Source organism: Podarcis raffonei, chromosome 5, assembly GCF_027172205.1.
Source record: "Podarcis raffonei isolate rPodRaf1 chromosome 5, rPodRaf1.pri, whole genome shotgun sequence".
Taxonomy (NCBI): domain Eukaryota; kingdom Metazoa; phylum Chordata; class Lepidosauria; order Squamata; family Lacertidae; genus Podarcis; species Podarcis raffonei.
Window position 1 is genome coordinate 86,268,416 of NC_070606.1, and position 17,420 is coordinate 86,285,835.

The 17,420-nt window shown below is 43.6% G+C and overlaps 1 protein-coding gene and 3 non-coding genes across 4 annotated transcripts; 2 read left to right on the forward strand and 2 right to left on the reverse strand.

Moving 5' to 3' along the window:
* Positions 1–9,451: 9,451 nt before the first annotated feature.
* ACTRT3 (actin related protein T3) lies at positions 9,452–13,939 on the reverse strand. Its single transcript, XM_053390491.1, has 2 exons — positions 13,591–13,939; positions 9,452–10,498 (listed from the first exon to the last, which is right to left on the reverse strand). The coding sequence occupies exons 1-2, from the start codon at positions 13,791–13,793 to the stop codon at positions 9,580–9,582; spliced, it is 1,122 nt and encodes a 373-aa protein (XP_053246466.1). The 5' UTR covers positions 13,794–13,939; the 3' UTR covers positions 9,452–9,579.
* A 1,745-nt stretch (positions 13,940–15,684) lies between these two features.
* On the reverse strand, positions 15,685–15,757 carry TRNAV-AAC (transfer RNA valine (anticodon AAC)). The gene has a single exon. It is a non-coding gene; the product is annotated as a tRNA-Val (tRNA).
* Positions 15,758–16,281: 524 nt separating this feature from the next.
* On the forward strand, positions 16,282–16,354 carry TRNAV-AAC (transfer RNA valine (anticodon AAC)). The gene has a single exon. It is a non-coding gene; the product is annotated as a tRNA-Val (tRNA).
* A 311-nt stretch (positions 16,355–16,665) lies between these two features.
* Positions 16,666–16,738, forward strand: TRNAV-AAC (transfer RNA valine (anticodon AAC)). The gene has a single exon. It is a non-coding gene; the product is annotated as a tRNA-Val (tRNA).
* Positions 16,739–17,420: the final 682 nt, after the last annotated feature.

Below are 17,420 nucleotides of genomic sequence, written 5' to 3' on the forward strand. Positions count from 1 at the left end.
ACAACAGAAGTACAGTGGTACCTTGGGTTACATATGCTTCAGGTTACATACACTTCAGGTTACAGACTCCACTAACCCAGAAATAGTGCTTCAGGTTAAGAACTTTGCTTCAGGAAGAGAACAGAAATCGTGCTCCGGTGGTGCGGCAGCAGCAGGAAGCCCCATTAGCTAAAGTGGTGCTTCAGGTTAAGAACAGTTTCAGGTTAAGAACGGACCTCCGGAACGAATTAAGTACTTAACCCGAGGTACCACTGTATTTAGACAAGCACTTTTACTATAAAAGCCAGCCTTCACCAACCTGGTGCCCTCCAGATGTTCTGGAGTACAGCTCCCTTCAGCTTTGAGAGTTGTAGCTCCAAACATCTGGAGAGCATCAGATTGGCCAATGCATCTGCCTGCCATACCCTGCACTTTGGAAAGTCTGTCTTGCACACAGACTTGTAAATTCCAAATAACTGGTTGATAATGGACAAGTACAGGCACACAAAATGGAATCCATAGCTCAGAAAACTGGATCAGCAGTGGATCACACTAATTTGACTTTGCCAAGGTCAGTGCTAGAGATTAAGGTCTGGATATGCTGTTCTAATCCAAGGAATATGTTATATGCAATTCTCTTAAAAGTAAAACACAACTTCTGATTAACTATCATGCTTGCTTCCTCAAGGAAGCAATCCTGCACTACTACACATATAGTAAGGTGGACTTACTATTGCATGATACAATCCAAGGTGGGCAGCTGGAAATAACTGTGCATACATGGAGCAGTCGTGTGACCATAGTTCTTAATCCCACTGCAGTCTATGGATTTTAAGAACACTTTAGCAGGTGCTTCCTTAAGCATGTTATCTTGATATTCACTTAGAATGCATTTATTATTTCTTTTCTGACATTTATATCCTGCCCTTCTTTCTTTATGGAACAAAAATGTGCTTCCCAAGAGGTTAACCATCATTGGCCAGACTCAGAATGGCTTAGCTTTAGCAAGGGTGTGTGTCTTGTGTGCATTCAGACAATACCTTGTGAATGTATGCATTCATATATATATACACATTCAAATAGACACCTAATTTCAATGGGCAGAAATGGGATTTCATAACAGTGTATTTTCATCTCACTTGTTTTGGAACAGGAGACATAACAAATTTTATTATTTGTAGTCTGCAAAAAATCCCCCCAAAATCTGAGCTCTCCATAGTTTGCATTAGCAACTACATAAAGGTTTAGAGGGAAATATGCTATCATGATCATCAAACTGTATTTTAAATGTTCAACTGTTTTAAGTACTGTACTGTATCTTCAATCTTGCGAGTTCTTTGAGATCTACACTTTATTTCTACTTCTAGTGAAAGTATGTTGCCATCTGCTGTTGGGGAAAAAAAGTTCATTCAAAACAGACTGAGTTGAACTTAGTTACCATTGAAATAAACAGGAACAAAATAAATTCATAACTTGTCCCATTGGTTCAAGGGGAACTAAGAGCAACTAGTCTTCTGGCTCCAACCCAATGGCATATGAGTGGGATTCTGTTTGCAGGATGGTGCTTCCCCTTCCTCTCCTCCACTCTGTGCACTACCAAAAACTGTTTCCATCCTTCTGAAGCTGATTTTTACAGGCACATACAGGATGGTCCAAAAGTAAGTATACTGCTTTAGAATCCACTTTGTTCTTGACTCAAGTTCGCTGTCATCATCAGTAAAGAAAAATAATCATTTTATCTGACTCCACTATTCTTTCCAACTGTCAGCCTGAAATTTAACTGCCACTTTGCGGTGTGTCAGTTATGTTTACCCATTTCATCTGTTGCTGATGAATTTCATTGATTCAACTTTTGGGCCACCCTGTATAGGAGATTGCAGGTGGTGGTGAGAAATCAGTTGTGTCAATAGTATTCCATTTCACTGGCATATTGGCACTATTGGATTTCACCCATATTTTTAAAATGCAGTGTTCCATCATTTCATTAATAGCTATTCCTCTGTTTCATGAATACATGGTACTATCTTACACTGTCTCAAGCCAGTAATCCATGTACCCCAACATCATTTATCGAGTGGAAGCAAGTCCTGGGCCTCAGGCAAAGATCTTCTCCAACCCAATTCCACCCCCTCCAACTGGAGATACCAGACTGAACCTGGACCCTTCTGCTCAGCTGTTGTCTGACACCATGTCAAATGATATATGATCCTGAAATAATGCTATAGCAGAATGCATCCACTTAAGTTGTTAAACTATTATACTTGCACATGGTATGCCAATCATGGGGTATTCTACTATAAAAGTGCTGTGGTTTTTAAATGAAAGCTAGGCAGACTATGCATAGTTGATATTTACTTAGAAACACAAGGGCCTTGCCCTAAGTTCTTTGATGATTAATTTGCACAGTAAATCAGCAGCTTTGCCAAACAAACTTATACACCAGCAGCACAATTCTCTACCTGCTTCTATGGAGCAAGTGCCACAGGGGTTGATTGAGTGAACACATGCAGGACTGGGTTGGACAGCACTCAGATGTTTTAGACCAGGCTTCCTCAACCTGGTGCCGTCCCAATGCTTTGGACTATAACCCCCACCTTCCCCAGCCAGCAGTCAAACACAATGATGGAAGTTGCGGATCAAAAATATAGAGGGCACTGTATGGTTTTCCAAATGAGATAAATGTTTATCATTGCCAAAACAGACTATATCTTTCTTGGTATGGCGTAACTCTTCTCATGCAAAAGTCAACAAGATTGCTGCTCAGACTCTGTGCCTTACATCTCACCTGTAAAAACAGACAATGTCTGTTGCAGATGTCCCTCCCCCCACTTACGTGTGATTGACTAACACACGGCACTGGGAAATAAATCTAACCAGGAAATGGAGAGAGAGAGCTGGAGGGTCCTTGAGGCTCACAAGACGACCCTCTCCACTGAGAGGACTTCAGTGAGGGTGGGAAATGGCTGAAAGAGACTGGAGGTGCAGTGAGGTTTTGTTTAGGCTGCTCAGCTGCCCCGCCTAGCAGCAGCCACTTTTCCGTGTGTCCTCCAGCTGGCTCCTTCAGGGCTTCAATAATCAGGATGTTCATTTTTAAATGTACAGCTACAACATCAGAGTTGGAATTGAACTCAAACATCATTTGGACTAATCACCTGCAAAAACAGAAAATCTACAACAGAACCTCTGTTAGGATGCTTTCCAGCCTAGAATTAAAACCAACGAATGAGGTTGCCTGTTCCACTGTCTCCAGTCACTTACGGATTCAATGTTAAGACTGTGTTCATGGAAGACAATCTTACTTGGCTTCGAGTGATCGCCAAAGTAGTACTCAGTCAACAAGTGCATTCTTTCATTAGCTGAAATTCCCTTCTTTAATTTGAATCCACTGGTTTGAGTGCCACCCTCTAGAACAGAAAACTAATATAATCCAGCATGTGACAGAAACTTAGAAGAAAATATACACATATTTGGTCTCATTTTCTTTAAGTAAAGTGGTTTCCACCTCTTTACTTGTGTTAATATACAGTATACCACTAGATGACAGCATACTCAAGAGCATACTCCTTGCAATTAGTTGTATTTGATTTTTGATTTTTTAAAAAAATACAAGTTAAAGGTGTTGAGACATTAAGTTTGCTATCTTCTAAATAAAATAACACTTTCCTAACTTAAACCAGACCATTCCTAATTGTTCTTAATTCTAAAATTAGCAATTTTTATAAAGACTGTCTTTCTCCAAATTTTCATATTGATAAATTGGCTGCCAGTATGTCAATGTAACTTTATAATGCATTACACCAGTAGCTTATCATAGCTGACAAGCAGCAAAGTCCTTAGGAAAAATCACATGAGCCCATAGGGAATTAAGTTTTAGTACTGGTCTGCAGGATCTTGATATACTGTGAGAGAAGTATTCCAACAAGTATCAGACACGGCACAATTTTATATGCATGCACAACTGTCTAAGCACACAATTCACAAGAGCTAATGCCATTTTAACAAACAAAGAGGAACAAACATCAGAAGTGCAGAGAAACAAGTTACAAGTTGGGGCAACAGGGGGACTGAGAATTGACAAAACAGCTCTGTTTTTTTTTAATGATTTTATAAAATTCAAAATATATAAATACATTTGCATAGACTTACAATTTGGTTGCATATGAACATATAACATAAGAAATAAAATTTCAAAATAGCATTTTTAACTTGTAGACTGAGTAAAAAGCTCTGTTCTACAGAGATCAGGGGAAGATAAGGGGCAGGAGAGAGATAAAAATGTACCGTATTTTTCGCTCTATAGGACGCACCCAACCATAGGATGCACCTTGTTTTAGAGGGGGAGAACAAGAAAAAAAATATCCCCCCCTCTCTGCTCAGCGCCCCTTCAGCGAAGCCGCAGGAGAAATGGAGTCCCTTCCATTTCTCCTCCCGCTTGGCTGAAGGGGCGCTGTGCACTCTCCCTCTCTGCTGAAGCCAGGACAGTCTCACCCTCCCAGCTTCAGCAAAAGGAACATGAAGCCTCCGGAGCGCAGCGCGGAGGCTTCAAGCGCCTATCCCTGATAGCCCTCTCACTCTCCAGGCTTCAGCGAAAGCAACGCGAAGCCTCCGGATTTTCTTCTTTTTAAAAGACCTTTATTTTGGAAGACTAGTAACTCTCAAGCGCTGTGGCGTTTGCCTCCTAGGATGGGTCAAGGAAAGGAGTAAAATGGGTGTGATGTGATTGGCCAGTGAGAAGGCAAGGGGGGAGTAAAAGTCAGGAAGATGATCAAGGACTTCATCAATGTACGATGGTTTTCCTTTATGCTTTGTCCAGTTTCAAAAATTCTTGGTGATCATATACATCCCAACCTCCCTGCTTCCCCCCTGTCCGTTGAAGGAATTTATCAAGCTCAACTACTCCAGGAGGCAGGTGATTTCGTGTCTTTTTATCCACTACAAGCATGCCTTGATAAAGCATATTTCCTGTTGCTGAAGTACTTAATGGTCAAAGCTCAATTTTTCTCTCCAATGAATTAATCTCATTAGTAGCTGTCTTCTTCTCTCTCAGAAGCCCCTCAGATCTTAAATAAAAGCATAATTAATAAACCATTAACAATTAGCAAAATAATTATCCAACAATCCTAAAGGCAGTAAGATCGGGATAACTATGTGACTAGTATCAACCATGCTTGCCTGGAAAAATATGTTTGAAACTGAGCAGATTTGTAAAAGGCATGCTGATCAAAGTCAAAAATCCCACTGAGGATGCCTACATTATTGGATGTGTTCGACAACTGGAGCCTGACAGTGGCAGCAAAACATTGGAATAGTAAGTTTTCAGACAGTATTTATGCCAAAAGGTCATATAAACACTCTCTTGTCTATGTAGATGAAGGACGGCATGCATTCCTGAAAACTGGGAAATACCGTTTAAAAATCACCAATACAATCCTATCCCTAGCTACTCAGAAGTCCTCCTGAATTCAAATGGACTTACTCCCAGGTAAGTGTGTATAGGACTGCAGCCTTAAAATCTTAGGTAAGGAACCAAATAATAAAAAAACTATATACATTTCAATCTTTACAAGATGCTACCAGGTACCGTATTTTTCGCTCTGTAAGACGCACCTAGTTTTTAGAGAACAAGAAAAAAAATATTCTGAATCAAATGTTGTTGAAGAGGCTTTGCGCGACTATCCCTGAAGCCAGAACAGCAAGAGGAATTCTGCGCAGCAATCCCTCTTGCTGTTCTGGCCTCAACGAAAGCAACGCAAAGCCTCTTCAGAGAAGTGGGAGAATGTTCCCGCTGTGCTATACCTGGTCATGGGCTGCACAGCCTGCATTTGCTCCATAAGATGCACACACATTTCCCCTTACCTTTTAGGAGGGAAAAAGTGTGTCTTATAGAGTGAAAAATACGGTACGTATTATTCTTAATTAAATTTATATACTGCTTTTCATCTTAAGATAAAGTATGGTTTACAGTATAAAAAGGGTGGTTTACAGTATATGTTAAGAATACAGAAATTGAAGAAGGAAAACCAGTCCTTCCACTGCCTTCAGGCTATATTCATTCTTGAGAAAGGCTTTGGGAACAAACCCCAATAACAATCAATAACTTCTGCTATGTGGGACACCTTTGGGAAAAGAAAAGGCTCAGGAGCGAACCCTACACAAATCCGGAGTGAAGCCCCTAAGGGAGTTGGATGGCATATTGTATGCCTCCTTCCAGCAACTCATGCAGCCATGCTGGTGCCAGATGTGTTTACTTAGACCACATCAGCAAGGCCAAGAGGGGGATGGGTCTTGTCTTTTGGGCTGCTCAGGAGTCAGGACCTCTATACACATTGCCCAGGCTTGCACTCCGGAGACAGGAGACAGCAGTTACGAGTAAATAACAAAACACAGAAATAATGAAATAATAATAACAATGCACAAAAGTTACAGATAGGTAGCCGTGTTGGTCTGCCATAGTCAAAACAAAAATTTTTTTCCCTTCCAGTAGCACCTTAAAGACCAACTAAGTTAGTTATTGGTATGAGCTTTCGTGTGCATGCACACTTCTTCAGATGCACAAAAGAGAAGACATACTAGAATTAAGGTAAAACACCACATAGGCCAGGCTTCCTCAACCTCGGCCCTCCATATGTTTTTGGCCTAGAACTCGCATGATCCCAGCTAGCAGGACCAGCGGTCAGGGATGATGGGAACATCTGAGGACCGAGGTCGAGGAAGCCTGACATAGGCAGCAGCTGTTAAAACTTGCCTAAAACATACAGAACACAGGCAGAAGAATGGCAAGAAAATGAGAATAACTCTCAGGGGCTTGATGACTCCCAATTGTGTTATAATGCTTTTTTCTCTCTTTGAAGATTTAAATCCACCAGCATTTAGGAATGATCAGAAGGTCAGCAGTTCGAATCCCTGCAACGGGGTGAGTTCCCATTGTTCGGTCCCAGCTCCTGCCACCTAGCAGTTCGAAAGCACGTGAAGTGCAAGTAGATAAATACCTTCCGGCGGGAAGGTAAACGGGGTTTCTGTGCGCTGCTCTGGTTCACCAGAAGCGCTTTAGTCATGCTGGCCACATGACGCGGAAGCTGTCTGTGGACAAACATCGTCTCTCTCGGCTTATAGAGCGAAATGAACACGCAACCCCAGAGTCGTCTGCAACTGGACCTAACGGTCAGGGGTACCTTTACCTTTAGGGCAGGCCCACCTATACAAAAGTCCAACCGGGCAAAATATGAAATTTCAAGGAAGCTTACCCTGCAGTCTACATGCATGGGAACCCAGTCAATTGCTACCACCTACATTGAAATGTGTCACTTCAGCAACTTTTAGCGAGAAACTTGCTCTCGAGAACAAGATCTGGGGTGAGCAAGGCTTCACTACAACTACAATTGCAAGGTGCCTATAAACAATTCCTAAGCACTGAGCCTATATGAACCAGCAAGGGACTCCCTTGCCCGAATGACGAAGATACAAAAGGAAAGGAGGTGGAGGAGGGAAGAGAAAAGCTACCAGCAGAGCGCTGCACGTGTACCAAACTTGTCTTCTTACCAACGTGCACCAACAGAGCCTCCCTCCCTTAAGCTCTATAGCTCCCCCCCATGGTGGGCGTGGGGCTTCTTTTAAGCCAAACTTGAGGGGCCAAAGGCACAACTCCCCCCCCCCCATTGCTTCTTAAGGCGCATTTATTGCGCGCTCGCCGCCACCATCAGCTCCTTCCCTCCTCCCCTTTTAAGTGAGTGAGAAATGTAGGCATATACACACAGCAATAGCAACAGTTTTGTGTGTCCGGGCGGCGTCGGCCGCGCGCCCCACTGCTCAGGAGCGCGCGGCACCGGCTCGCGGGGAACCGCAGCACCGCCCGGTTGGTTTGTTTTGCTCTCGCGCCGGTCCCCGCCCCCAAGCTCCTCAACCGCCCTTCAGCCGGCCGCGCCGCTCCCCGAGGCTGACAGGGCCGAACCCTTCGCGGCAGCAGCGGCCCAGGGCCAGGCTGACCGCGGCCTCTTCACCGGGGGTCGGGCTGTGGCCGCTTCAGGAGAAAGGAGTTGGGCGAGAAGGCGCGGCAGGCGGAGGAGAAGGCACCTCCCCATTACACGGATGACGTTTTTTGAAAAAAGAATTCGCTGAAAGTCAACGGTCAAAACAGCGAATGTGAGCGAGAGCCGTTAACGGCTAATTAGGGTTAGAACAGCCGGGGGGGAGGAACCCCACCCGGGGGAGAGAACCTTTCGGCCGCCTGCGGAGTGAATGTTGCCGACATGCGGTTTTATATAGCCGGTCCGCTTCAGGCGATTGCCCCGCCTCCCCGGCGTTTGATTGGCTTTTTCCGGCGCTTGCGCGGCCTCCGCGGCGCTTGATTGGTTAGCAGGCGGAGCGCGCGCTGCCTCTCATTGGCTGCGGGTCGTGGGCGGGAACATCATCTGGCGGAAGTTCATGGTGAGGTCGCTCTGCCTTGTAGCAGCATGCAAGGACATGCCTGCTTGCTAGTTTACTGTGTGGAGTTGCTCGAATTGTACAGGTGCCCCCCCGTTTTACTAGGCTTTGCCTTTGGGGCCCTTATTCGAACTGTTCAGACATGCACGGAGGCATGTTGCAGCATGCCTGTCTTTATACCACTGTGTTCCCTCATTTCCTTCACAAGCAGGGATGGATCTTGTGAACACAATTTAAAGTCTGACAAATGTATCACGGTATAATAAGCTTTCCGGACACAAGGCTAGTTCACCTGATACATTAATGTTAACCTTGATTTGTAGGCATATATACACATCGTTGAAGGCTTCGTCTGCCCTCTTGCTGTATTGATTTATCCCCTCCCCTCATTTAAAAGCCATGTGGATGGTTCTTTTTGTTCAACAACAACAAACATAAAAAGCCACTGTTGTTGCTGAAAGTATTTTGCTTTGCAGTGCTTCATGGTAAGTCCATTCTGGCTTAATGGTAAAACATGCCAAACTGGGATCTTTTGCTGAATGAGGTTGTAAGAAAGGACCTGGTGAACTATATGAAAGAAACATTTAATTAAACCTATACTTGAAACAAAAAACTAGTGCCTTAGTTTGCTTTTTACAACCTTCCTCCAAGTCATTTTTTTTCTTATAGATTGCAAGCATGTCATTTTTCATAAATAAACAAGTAGTCTTGAAGGGACAGGATACCCAAATCCTGTCTGTGAAGTCACCCCAGGCCTAAAACTGTAGCTAGGCCCCAAAATTCCCTTTCCTCTCTTCTAAAATCCGCAGCTTCAGCTTTTCTCTGCTTTTCTCGCTGTAAGAACTTGTACTTGGTTGTAAGTGATCACACAGGTTCCTTCCTGTTACTCAGGATAGCAGGAATAAAAAGCTCTTTCTCTGGTTAACCCTTGAGTGTCTGTTTGACTCCCACTTCCCTTCCCGGGCGCAATGCTCTTCCCACCCGAAGGCAAAGCCTGAAAAGGCTACAGTCTATTCTACAGACAATCCCAAATTTTTACCCTAAACAAGTATGCATGGAAGTGTTACCTTTATTCATCTTTCAGAAAGCTGTGAGGCTAAAAGCCTCACCAAGGATGCCATGAATTTGTGTTTCTTCCCCACAGCTTTTTAAATAAAAATGTTTCAATACAACAGGAATCTAGAAGCACTTCCTGTGTACTATATTGGCCCCAACTTCAGCATATTCTTCCTTGGATATCCACATCTCTTGGAAGGCAGAGAGAGAAGCAAGGATAGATCCTCCCATCCAGACAGAGATCTTCCTGTCAGAAGGTGCTTGGACCATCACCTCCGTGTCCTTGGGAGCCATACGAATCAACTCCTTTGTGAGGCGATCAGAAATGCCAGGAAAGAGACTTGAACCACCAGAAAGGAGTATGTTGGCATACAAAGTGGTCCTCAAATCGATATCACATTTCATTATAGTGTTGAACAGCAGTTTATCAATACCTGGGGCTTCCATGCCAATGTTAGATGGGCGAAAGAGGGTCTCAGGGCAGCGGAACAATTGGTTGTGGATTTTAATGATTTGCCCATCAGGCAATTTCCAGGTTTTCTCAATTGAAGTAGGTTTTTTAGCCATCTCTTCCTCAGGGTTCAAGCACACGTAACACAGAGCCTCCTTGATGATTCGCACAATTTCCCTCTCAGCTGTGCTCACCAACGCAATGCCGCTCTCCCTCAGGATCCTCATGAGATATTCTGTAAGATCCCGGCCTGCCAGGTCAAGCCGAAGAACAGCATGAGGCAAGCAGTAGCCCTCAAATATTGGGACAGTGTGGGTGACACCGTCGCCAGAATCCATCACACAACCTGTTGTGAGGCCTGCTGCATAGAGTGCCAAGACAGCCTGGATGGCCACGTAGAGAGCTGGTGCCTCAAATTTTTCAAAGAGCAGCTTTGTCATTTGTTCACGGTTGGCCAGTGGGTTGAGTGGTGCCTCTGTTATCAGAGCTGGTCTTGTGCAGGAGTTTAACCTCAATTCATTATCATAAACATGCTTCCATATTTTCTCCATGTCAGGCCAGGAAGTGACAATTCCATGTTCCACTGGATATCTGTAGAATAAAAGAAGATGGTGGTATTATATTATCATAATCTGTCATGCCCCAAACCTTTAGCATTCCCAGCTTTAAAATGCAGCATGCCTATGTACCCTTGTGAAAGCACATAGCAAACTTCTTGTACTACTAAATTTGCCAGCATCTTATGTACTCTCTATGTATTGCATGTGCAAGTGTATGTAAAAACACATTGAATCAGAAAATAACCAAAGTGCTAAGTGTGTCTAGTGTTGCACTTGAATCTGGAACATCAGGTTTCAAATTCTTTATCATCTGTGTGGTTCATAGGGTGACCTTGGGCCAGTCACTAACTCTACACCTAAACTACCTCTTAGGGGTTGTTGTGTGGATGAAATGGAAGGGAAAGAGGAACCATATATGCTGCCTTGAGGATAACTGTAGTAAATGAAAATAAATCCCTCATGAAGAGAGTGGCTCCATGCTGAATCAGAAGCAGTTTCAAACTTTTTTTTTTTTTACTGTCATGGATTTAAGGATTCTTTTCTAGATTGATTGATTTTACTTATACGCCACTTTCCCACAACAAACTATGCCCAAAGCAGCTTACAACAAACATTCAAAACATTAAAATAATACACAACATATGGAACATGTCAGTTAATTCAAAATACAAAAATCAACAATTTAGCAAACACAGAATAAATTCAGCATCCCCCCCAATACACCAATTTAGGCTCAAAGCAAAAACAAAAGTTAACCAACAATAAAATTTCTGGTAGTGGTCTTGCTACTTTCCAAAGGAGCCTGACTTATATAAGGTTCAGAGTGGGGATAAAGATGACATACAAGCAGGGCTCCCACATCTCCTGCAGAGGAGGCTGACAGCACCAAAAGGCTATTGTCAGGCAGAGCAATGGTGGCAAGCCTCTTCTCCAGCCTCCTGGAAGTGCCAACTGCAGTTGCAGGTCTTATTGCACTTCAATGTACACCTCAGCAGCCTGCCTTAAATGCTGTTCAGTGGGGAAGAGTCCTCTCACCAGGTTAGATGACATACAGCTGAATCCCATATCCTTACTCCAGAGGAGACTGACAGCAGCAATGATGGTAAATGCACTAAAATGCTGATGCATTTACATGAGAACTTCATTTAAAAAAAAATGCCAACTGATGTAGAAATGTGGAGAACTGAATTTAAGATTGGAAAAACTAAAAACTGAGCAAAACCAACATTGATAGATTCACCCATCCCTCATGGGCCCTAGCTAATAAACCTTGAGAACTGTACCTGTGCCAGGGTGCTTCTCGGTGGGGTGAGGTAGTCATGACTGTTAAACCAATTTCATTTGTAATATAGATGTGTACCAAAGACTTTTAAGTGCCAGCCCGTTTACCACCATTTTAAACACAGTATGAGAAAACAAAGCCAAACTGATCTTAGCTCTTATATGTGTGGTGGAGTTGGGGTGAAAAGTTCAGTGTGAAACTGGATACACTGCAAACAATAGAGGAATGCTCCAGATAACTATCAATCCATTATAAGCTTTGAAACTCACTCTACCCTGTTACTAGGCATTGCATTGATGAGACCATGACATTTCCAGAACAAATTGCATCTGGACTGTAGATTGCAAAATTGGCTCTTTTCCCTGTGAGTCTTGCCATTTTGAATTTGACTATGAATCTTCTGCAAATAAGTCAATTTGAATGTCAGATGCTTTTACCTGTGAACTAGTCCTATTCATTTATGTTGACCTATTTTGCTAATTAGTGCAGTTAGATGACAGCCTAAATTTTGAATCCTAAACATGTTAGCAGAAGCCATGTTGATGTAGGGCTTCTTCAGCCTACAAAATTTGGTTAAGCCTATAGCAGTGGGGCTTTTCATAATTTACCAGACTCATGCATTTGAATAAAGTTTCGGGACAACTCTTTGGATCAGGACCATTGTGTTTCTTATTGTGAAGCCCTCCCAAAACCTGTTTATCCGAATAAGACTATTTTGGCTTTGTTAATTTGGGAAAAGATTTCACACTGCTCCTGTATAGGATATAGAAGATATAGAAACATGATTAGTTGCACCAACAGGGTAAATAACAGCTTCTATCCTTGGGCTGTTAGGCTGCTGAATGAAAAGATAACAATAGGGCAACTGACTTTCGGGTTTGGTGGGTGTGCGTCAGTAAACGAGGGGAATTAAGACTAAAAGAGCTGAGTGGGGGGTGCTTGTGTAATCTCACTGTATACAAGTTGTACAAGTGACAATAAAGTATTTCTATTTCTATTTCTATTTCAATTTCAATTTCAATTTCAATTATATGTAAAAAATAAAAATAAGAAAGTACCAATCAGTGAATAGCCTTAAGATTTTACAAAAAGTAGTCTTTGTCAAAAAGGGAAATGTAAATTTCAGTTGTATTGGGAGGGTAAGTATTTACAAGTGAGCAGATATCCTGAAGTAATAATCACTGATCCATTTTGACCTCTAATTTGTTTGTTTTCAAGAGTGACTCACAGTGCAGATAAAGGGATGCAGCTGTTTCAAGCTGGTGGGCGCAGCCCCTCTCTCATTGCTCTTAAACCCCTCCTCCTGGCCATTTCCCCTGATGCCACTGCCCTCCTCCCTGGGCTGCTCCTATCCTTTTTTTGGTAACCTTCCATGGGCCACATGCTATTTGTGACTGGAACAAAAGGCAAAAGTGGGTGGAGCAACAAATGCAAACATTTGCCTTTAGCTAGTTTCTGCGCACATTCACACACCTTCTCTCAGGAAAGCAAGAGGTATTATCAGAGTTAAAGGGCACATTCCAGCCAGGCAAAAACACTCAATGCCAGTGTGAAGCAGGGCCAGTGAGGGGGGTGTTCTGGGCAAAGTCCCAGGGGCCAGATAATAGAGGCTTGGAGGGCTGCATTTGGCCCCCAAGCCTGAAATCACCACCACCGTTCTACCCTATTGTGACACTATAGCCTTCGTGAGCCTGAACCACTTTTTGCATGAACTCGCCACTCCCCTTCTGTGTACCATCCCAGGCCACTTGTTTCCCTAGACACCCCCACTCCTAAGAAACTAGCTTAGCCAATATGTATTGCTTCCCTACGGTTCAAAATCCCCCACGTCTTCCAAGCACCTGAGGGAGAGGATCCCTCTCTTGGCTTGCGCTTCATCTCCAATGTAGAAGTCCTTCTGGCCAGCGCCCAACATCACAGACTTGGCCTTGGGGCGGCCTATGAGGTTGGTGAAGATGACACGCGGTTCCTTGTCCCCAGCCACGCCAGCCTTGAGCAGACCTGAGCCATTGTCTATCACCACAGCTGGTGGCAGCTCACCCATCCCTGAGAGTTGGTTCTGCTTCTGCCTAGTTCCGGAGCGGTGGTTCCCTGAGTGATGGTTCTGCTGCTGCCTGTTTCTGCTCAGGGCACTTGACTCTCAGTGGGCTTGTCTTATTTTGGGGGAAGAGTAAGGCTAACAATCTTCCCAGGCATGTGTGGCTGGCTCTATTGTGACTTACATGTTGCTATGATACCTTCTCCTGAAGCTTTGTAAGGCTGTGAATATCTAAATGACTAGGAAATGGGGAAGGATTTTTATTTTGTTTTGCTTTCTGTGCACATACTGTGAATCATTATTCCAAGTCTCAAGAACCCAGTGGGAGCTGATACATACAGTAAGGGTGAACAGAGCACTGCCCCACCAAGTTGTCTATAATAATGATGATGATGATGATAATAATAATAATAATAATTTATTATTTATACCCCACCTATCTGCCTGGGTTTCCCCAGCCACTCTGGGCTGCTACCTTCAGCCAGCCCCCATTATGCAATATAAGCAAAAACAAGACTACGTTCTTAACTGTTAATGATTTTTTGTTGCAAACTGCTATACGTAGTTCAGTAGTGTCAAGCATGAAGCTTCTGGGACAAAAGGGATTCCTATGCCTGGGACTACTAAAGGTAAAGGTACCCCTGCCCGTACGGGTCAGTCTTGACAGACTCTGGGGTTGTGCGCCCATCTCACTCAAGAGGCCGGGGGCCAGCGCTGTCCGGAGACACTTCCGGGTCACGTGGCCAGCGTGACATCGCTGCTCTGGCGAGCCAGAGCTGCACACGGAAACGCCGTTTACCTTCCCACTAGAAAGCGGTCCCTATTTATCTACTTGCACTTAGGGGTGCTTTCGAACTGCTAGGTTGGCAGGTGCTGGGACCGAGCAGCGGGAGCGCACCCCGCCGCGGGGATTCGAACCGCCGACCTTTCGATCGGCAAGCCCTAGGCGCTGAGGCTTTTACCCACAGGGACTACTAGAGAGTAACAAATACGTTTGAAATCGTATCAGCTTTGCAAATGTGCTAGCAGTTTTATTGCTGCACCACTAGGAGGCAACATGAGCATACTTTGAACAACATGTCCTGTCTCCATAATTCAGCTACTTTTGGGGCAGAAATAAAGTTACAGTGATCCAGATTTGCGTTTTGTTTTATGCATCTGTTTACATATTTGTAGATTTTTCTATGAATGAGAGAGCTGTAAAGGTGTTAGGGGAAGGTTCACCTGCTGACTAACATGCTCAGCATATAATGCAGATTTGCATGACCCACAAATGAGAAAAGAAATGAACAAGGTGTGACATGATGAAGGAAGGACAACCAACAGTTCCGCACAGAATAACCCTAAATTTACATAGTCAGAATTAAGTTCCAATGAATTCAATTATAAGCTCTATAGTCTGGAAATTTGCTGAGTGTTTGTCAGGCTTCTGGGTGCAAGCCTCTACCTTGGTCCACTGCAATGTTCACCTGCTAATTTATTAAGGGCTGCCCAAAACTGCACAAATTCCTCTGTCCTGGAGGATCACCTCCTTCCTGGTCACTGTGCCTGAATTTCTTTGAATGTTTGTGATTTATGCATTAGTTCTTAAAATAATTTATTAGCTGCTTTTTAAGTCCTCAGAGAAGAGAGGCACCCCAGGAGAATTTCAATAATATTTTTCAAAACCGTAAATTTGGTATATTTTTAAAGAACAATGCAGTTTTGGAGATCAAGGTCAATTCAGGCTACTGTCTATGCACACTTAACTGGGAGCAAGCCCAACACAGAATGCACCTGAGACTATAACTCACGAGGAAACATACCGAAGATTGAGCTGTCAAATCTTCCTGCATGGACATGGCTGATTGATCTCCAATGATTTCAAGGAAGAAGTTTTTTTTTTAAAAAAAGTTTCTGTTTCCGCCCGGTTTCGAACCGGGGACCTTTCGCGTGTTAGGCGAACGTGATAACCACTACACTACGGAAACCTGAATACAAGGGCGTCTGCTTCCTCTTCCTCCAGTAAGTACAATTGCTGTTAATTTCAGATGAGCATCCTAAACAAATACAGCAGATAATTTAAGTGGGAGATTTTGTTATGGGAGAGCTAATAAGCACCATTTCCACAATTAAGATCCCTGGCAAAGTTTTACCTTCTCATTCTACTTGTGGAGATATATACGTATAAATTAGCATACATCAGGCAACCTCTGGGTGGTGGGGTCTGCCGTAGCAATCCCCTGACAAATGCATTGGTCGTTAAAGCTAGAAAGGAGACAAGAGCAACCTTAGTTTTAACTGTAACCCAGCCTCCCCCCACTCCCGGCATGCTGGCCGGGACAGATAGGAGTTGTAGTAAGCCCTTTAGAAATATATGCAATCATAAGTAGAAGGAAAAAAACCCTCAAAAGCTGCCATTGTAATGATCTACTCTTTTCATTTAGAGCGCACGCCTGAGATTACAGCAATGGTACTTACTAGGGAAAGAGGAGGCGTGGTGAGCTGTATGCAAGTTTCCGTAGTGTAGTGGTTATCACGTTCGCCTAACACGCGAAAGGTCCCCGGTTCGAAACCGGGCGGAAACAGGAAAAGTTTTTTTAAAATATGTATACACTGTTGGACATCAGCATGTTCACGCAAGGAAATCTGACAGTTCAGTCTTTGGCATGTTTCCTAGGGAGTTGTAATCTCATTGAGTTCTGTGTGGGGCTTGCTCCCCATATGTTTGGGAGTTCTGCGCATATCTGTCTTTGGGCTTGACCATTCAGGATTATAAATGTACTTTTGGAATAATAGTTCAGTATTAAGTACCATGTATTGTACTGATGTTTCTATTCGCGCTCTCATTAAGCCATAGGCATATATATAGAACAATTTCAAACGTTTTCATATAGAGGTTTCCGTAGTGTAGTGGTTATCACGTTCGCCTAACACGCGAAAGGTCCCCGGTTCGAAACCGGGCGGAAACACGCAAGTTTCTTTTTCTTGAATTTATTTATTTTGACCCGTTTATATTACGGATTTGGGATGACACTTTATTCGCTGCCAAAACGTGTTTTATTTAGTTCAATCTGAAATTGCCTAATACTGGATTGTGGAGGGAGGGGGCAGAACTGGCTGGTAAATCTATTTCAGATTAACCCGAGTGTGTATTTGTAACCGAACTTTCAACATATCACTTTATATCTGCAGCCATTAGGGCCACATTGGAATCACATTTCCTGCAAAACAGCATTTAAGTGGCCGTTATATATCTTGATGGCAGCCCAGTCTCGGGATTTTGATTTATTTATTTCCCTCTTCTGCCCAGCATTGCAGGGCTTTCAGCATAAAAACCGCAATAAATGTTGGGAAATTATCTTATGCAGCTTTGCGGGTGAGGGGACATTCCTTTGCGTGCTCTGCTGCTACAACCTACTTCCTAACAAAGCCTATTCCAATCCGTTCTCATTTCATCCTGTCCTTGGCACCCAAGCAGTTAACCTTGGCGAGCCACCTAGGAACTACATTTCCCCTCACGCTGAGGAAAAACTCGGCCGCTGGCAGAGTTCATTTTTGGTGCTAGGCATCATGGGAAAGGTAGTTTTGTCAGGGGAGGTGGGAGGGAAGAACTTCCCGGCCGGAACCTAATTCGGCCCCGCCCTCCATTTC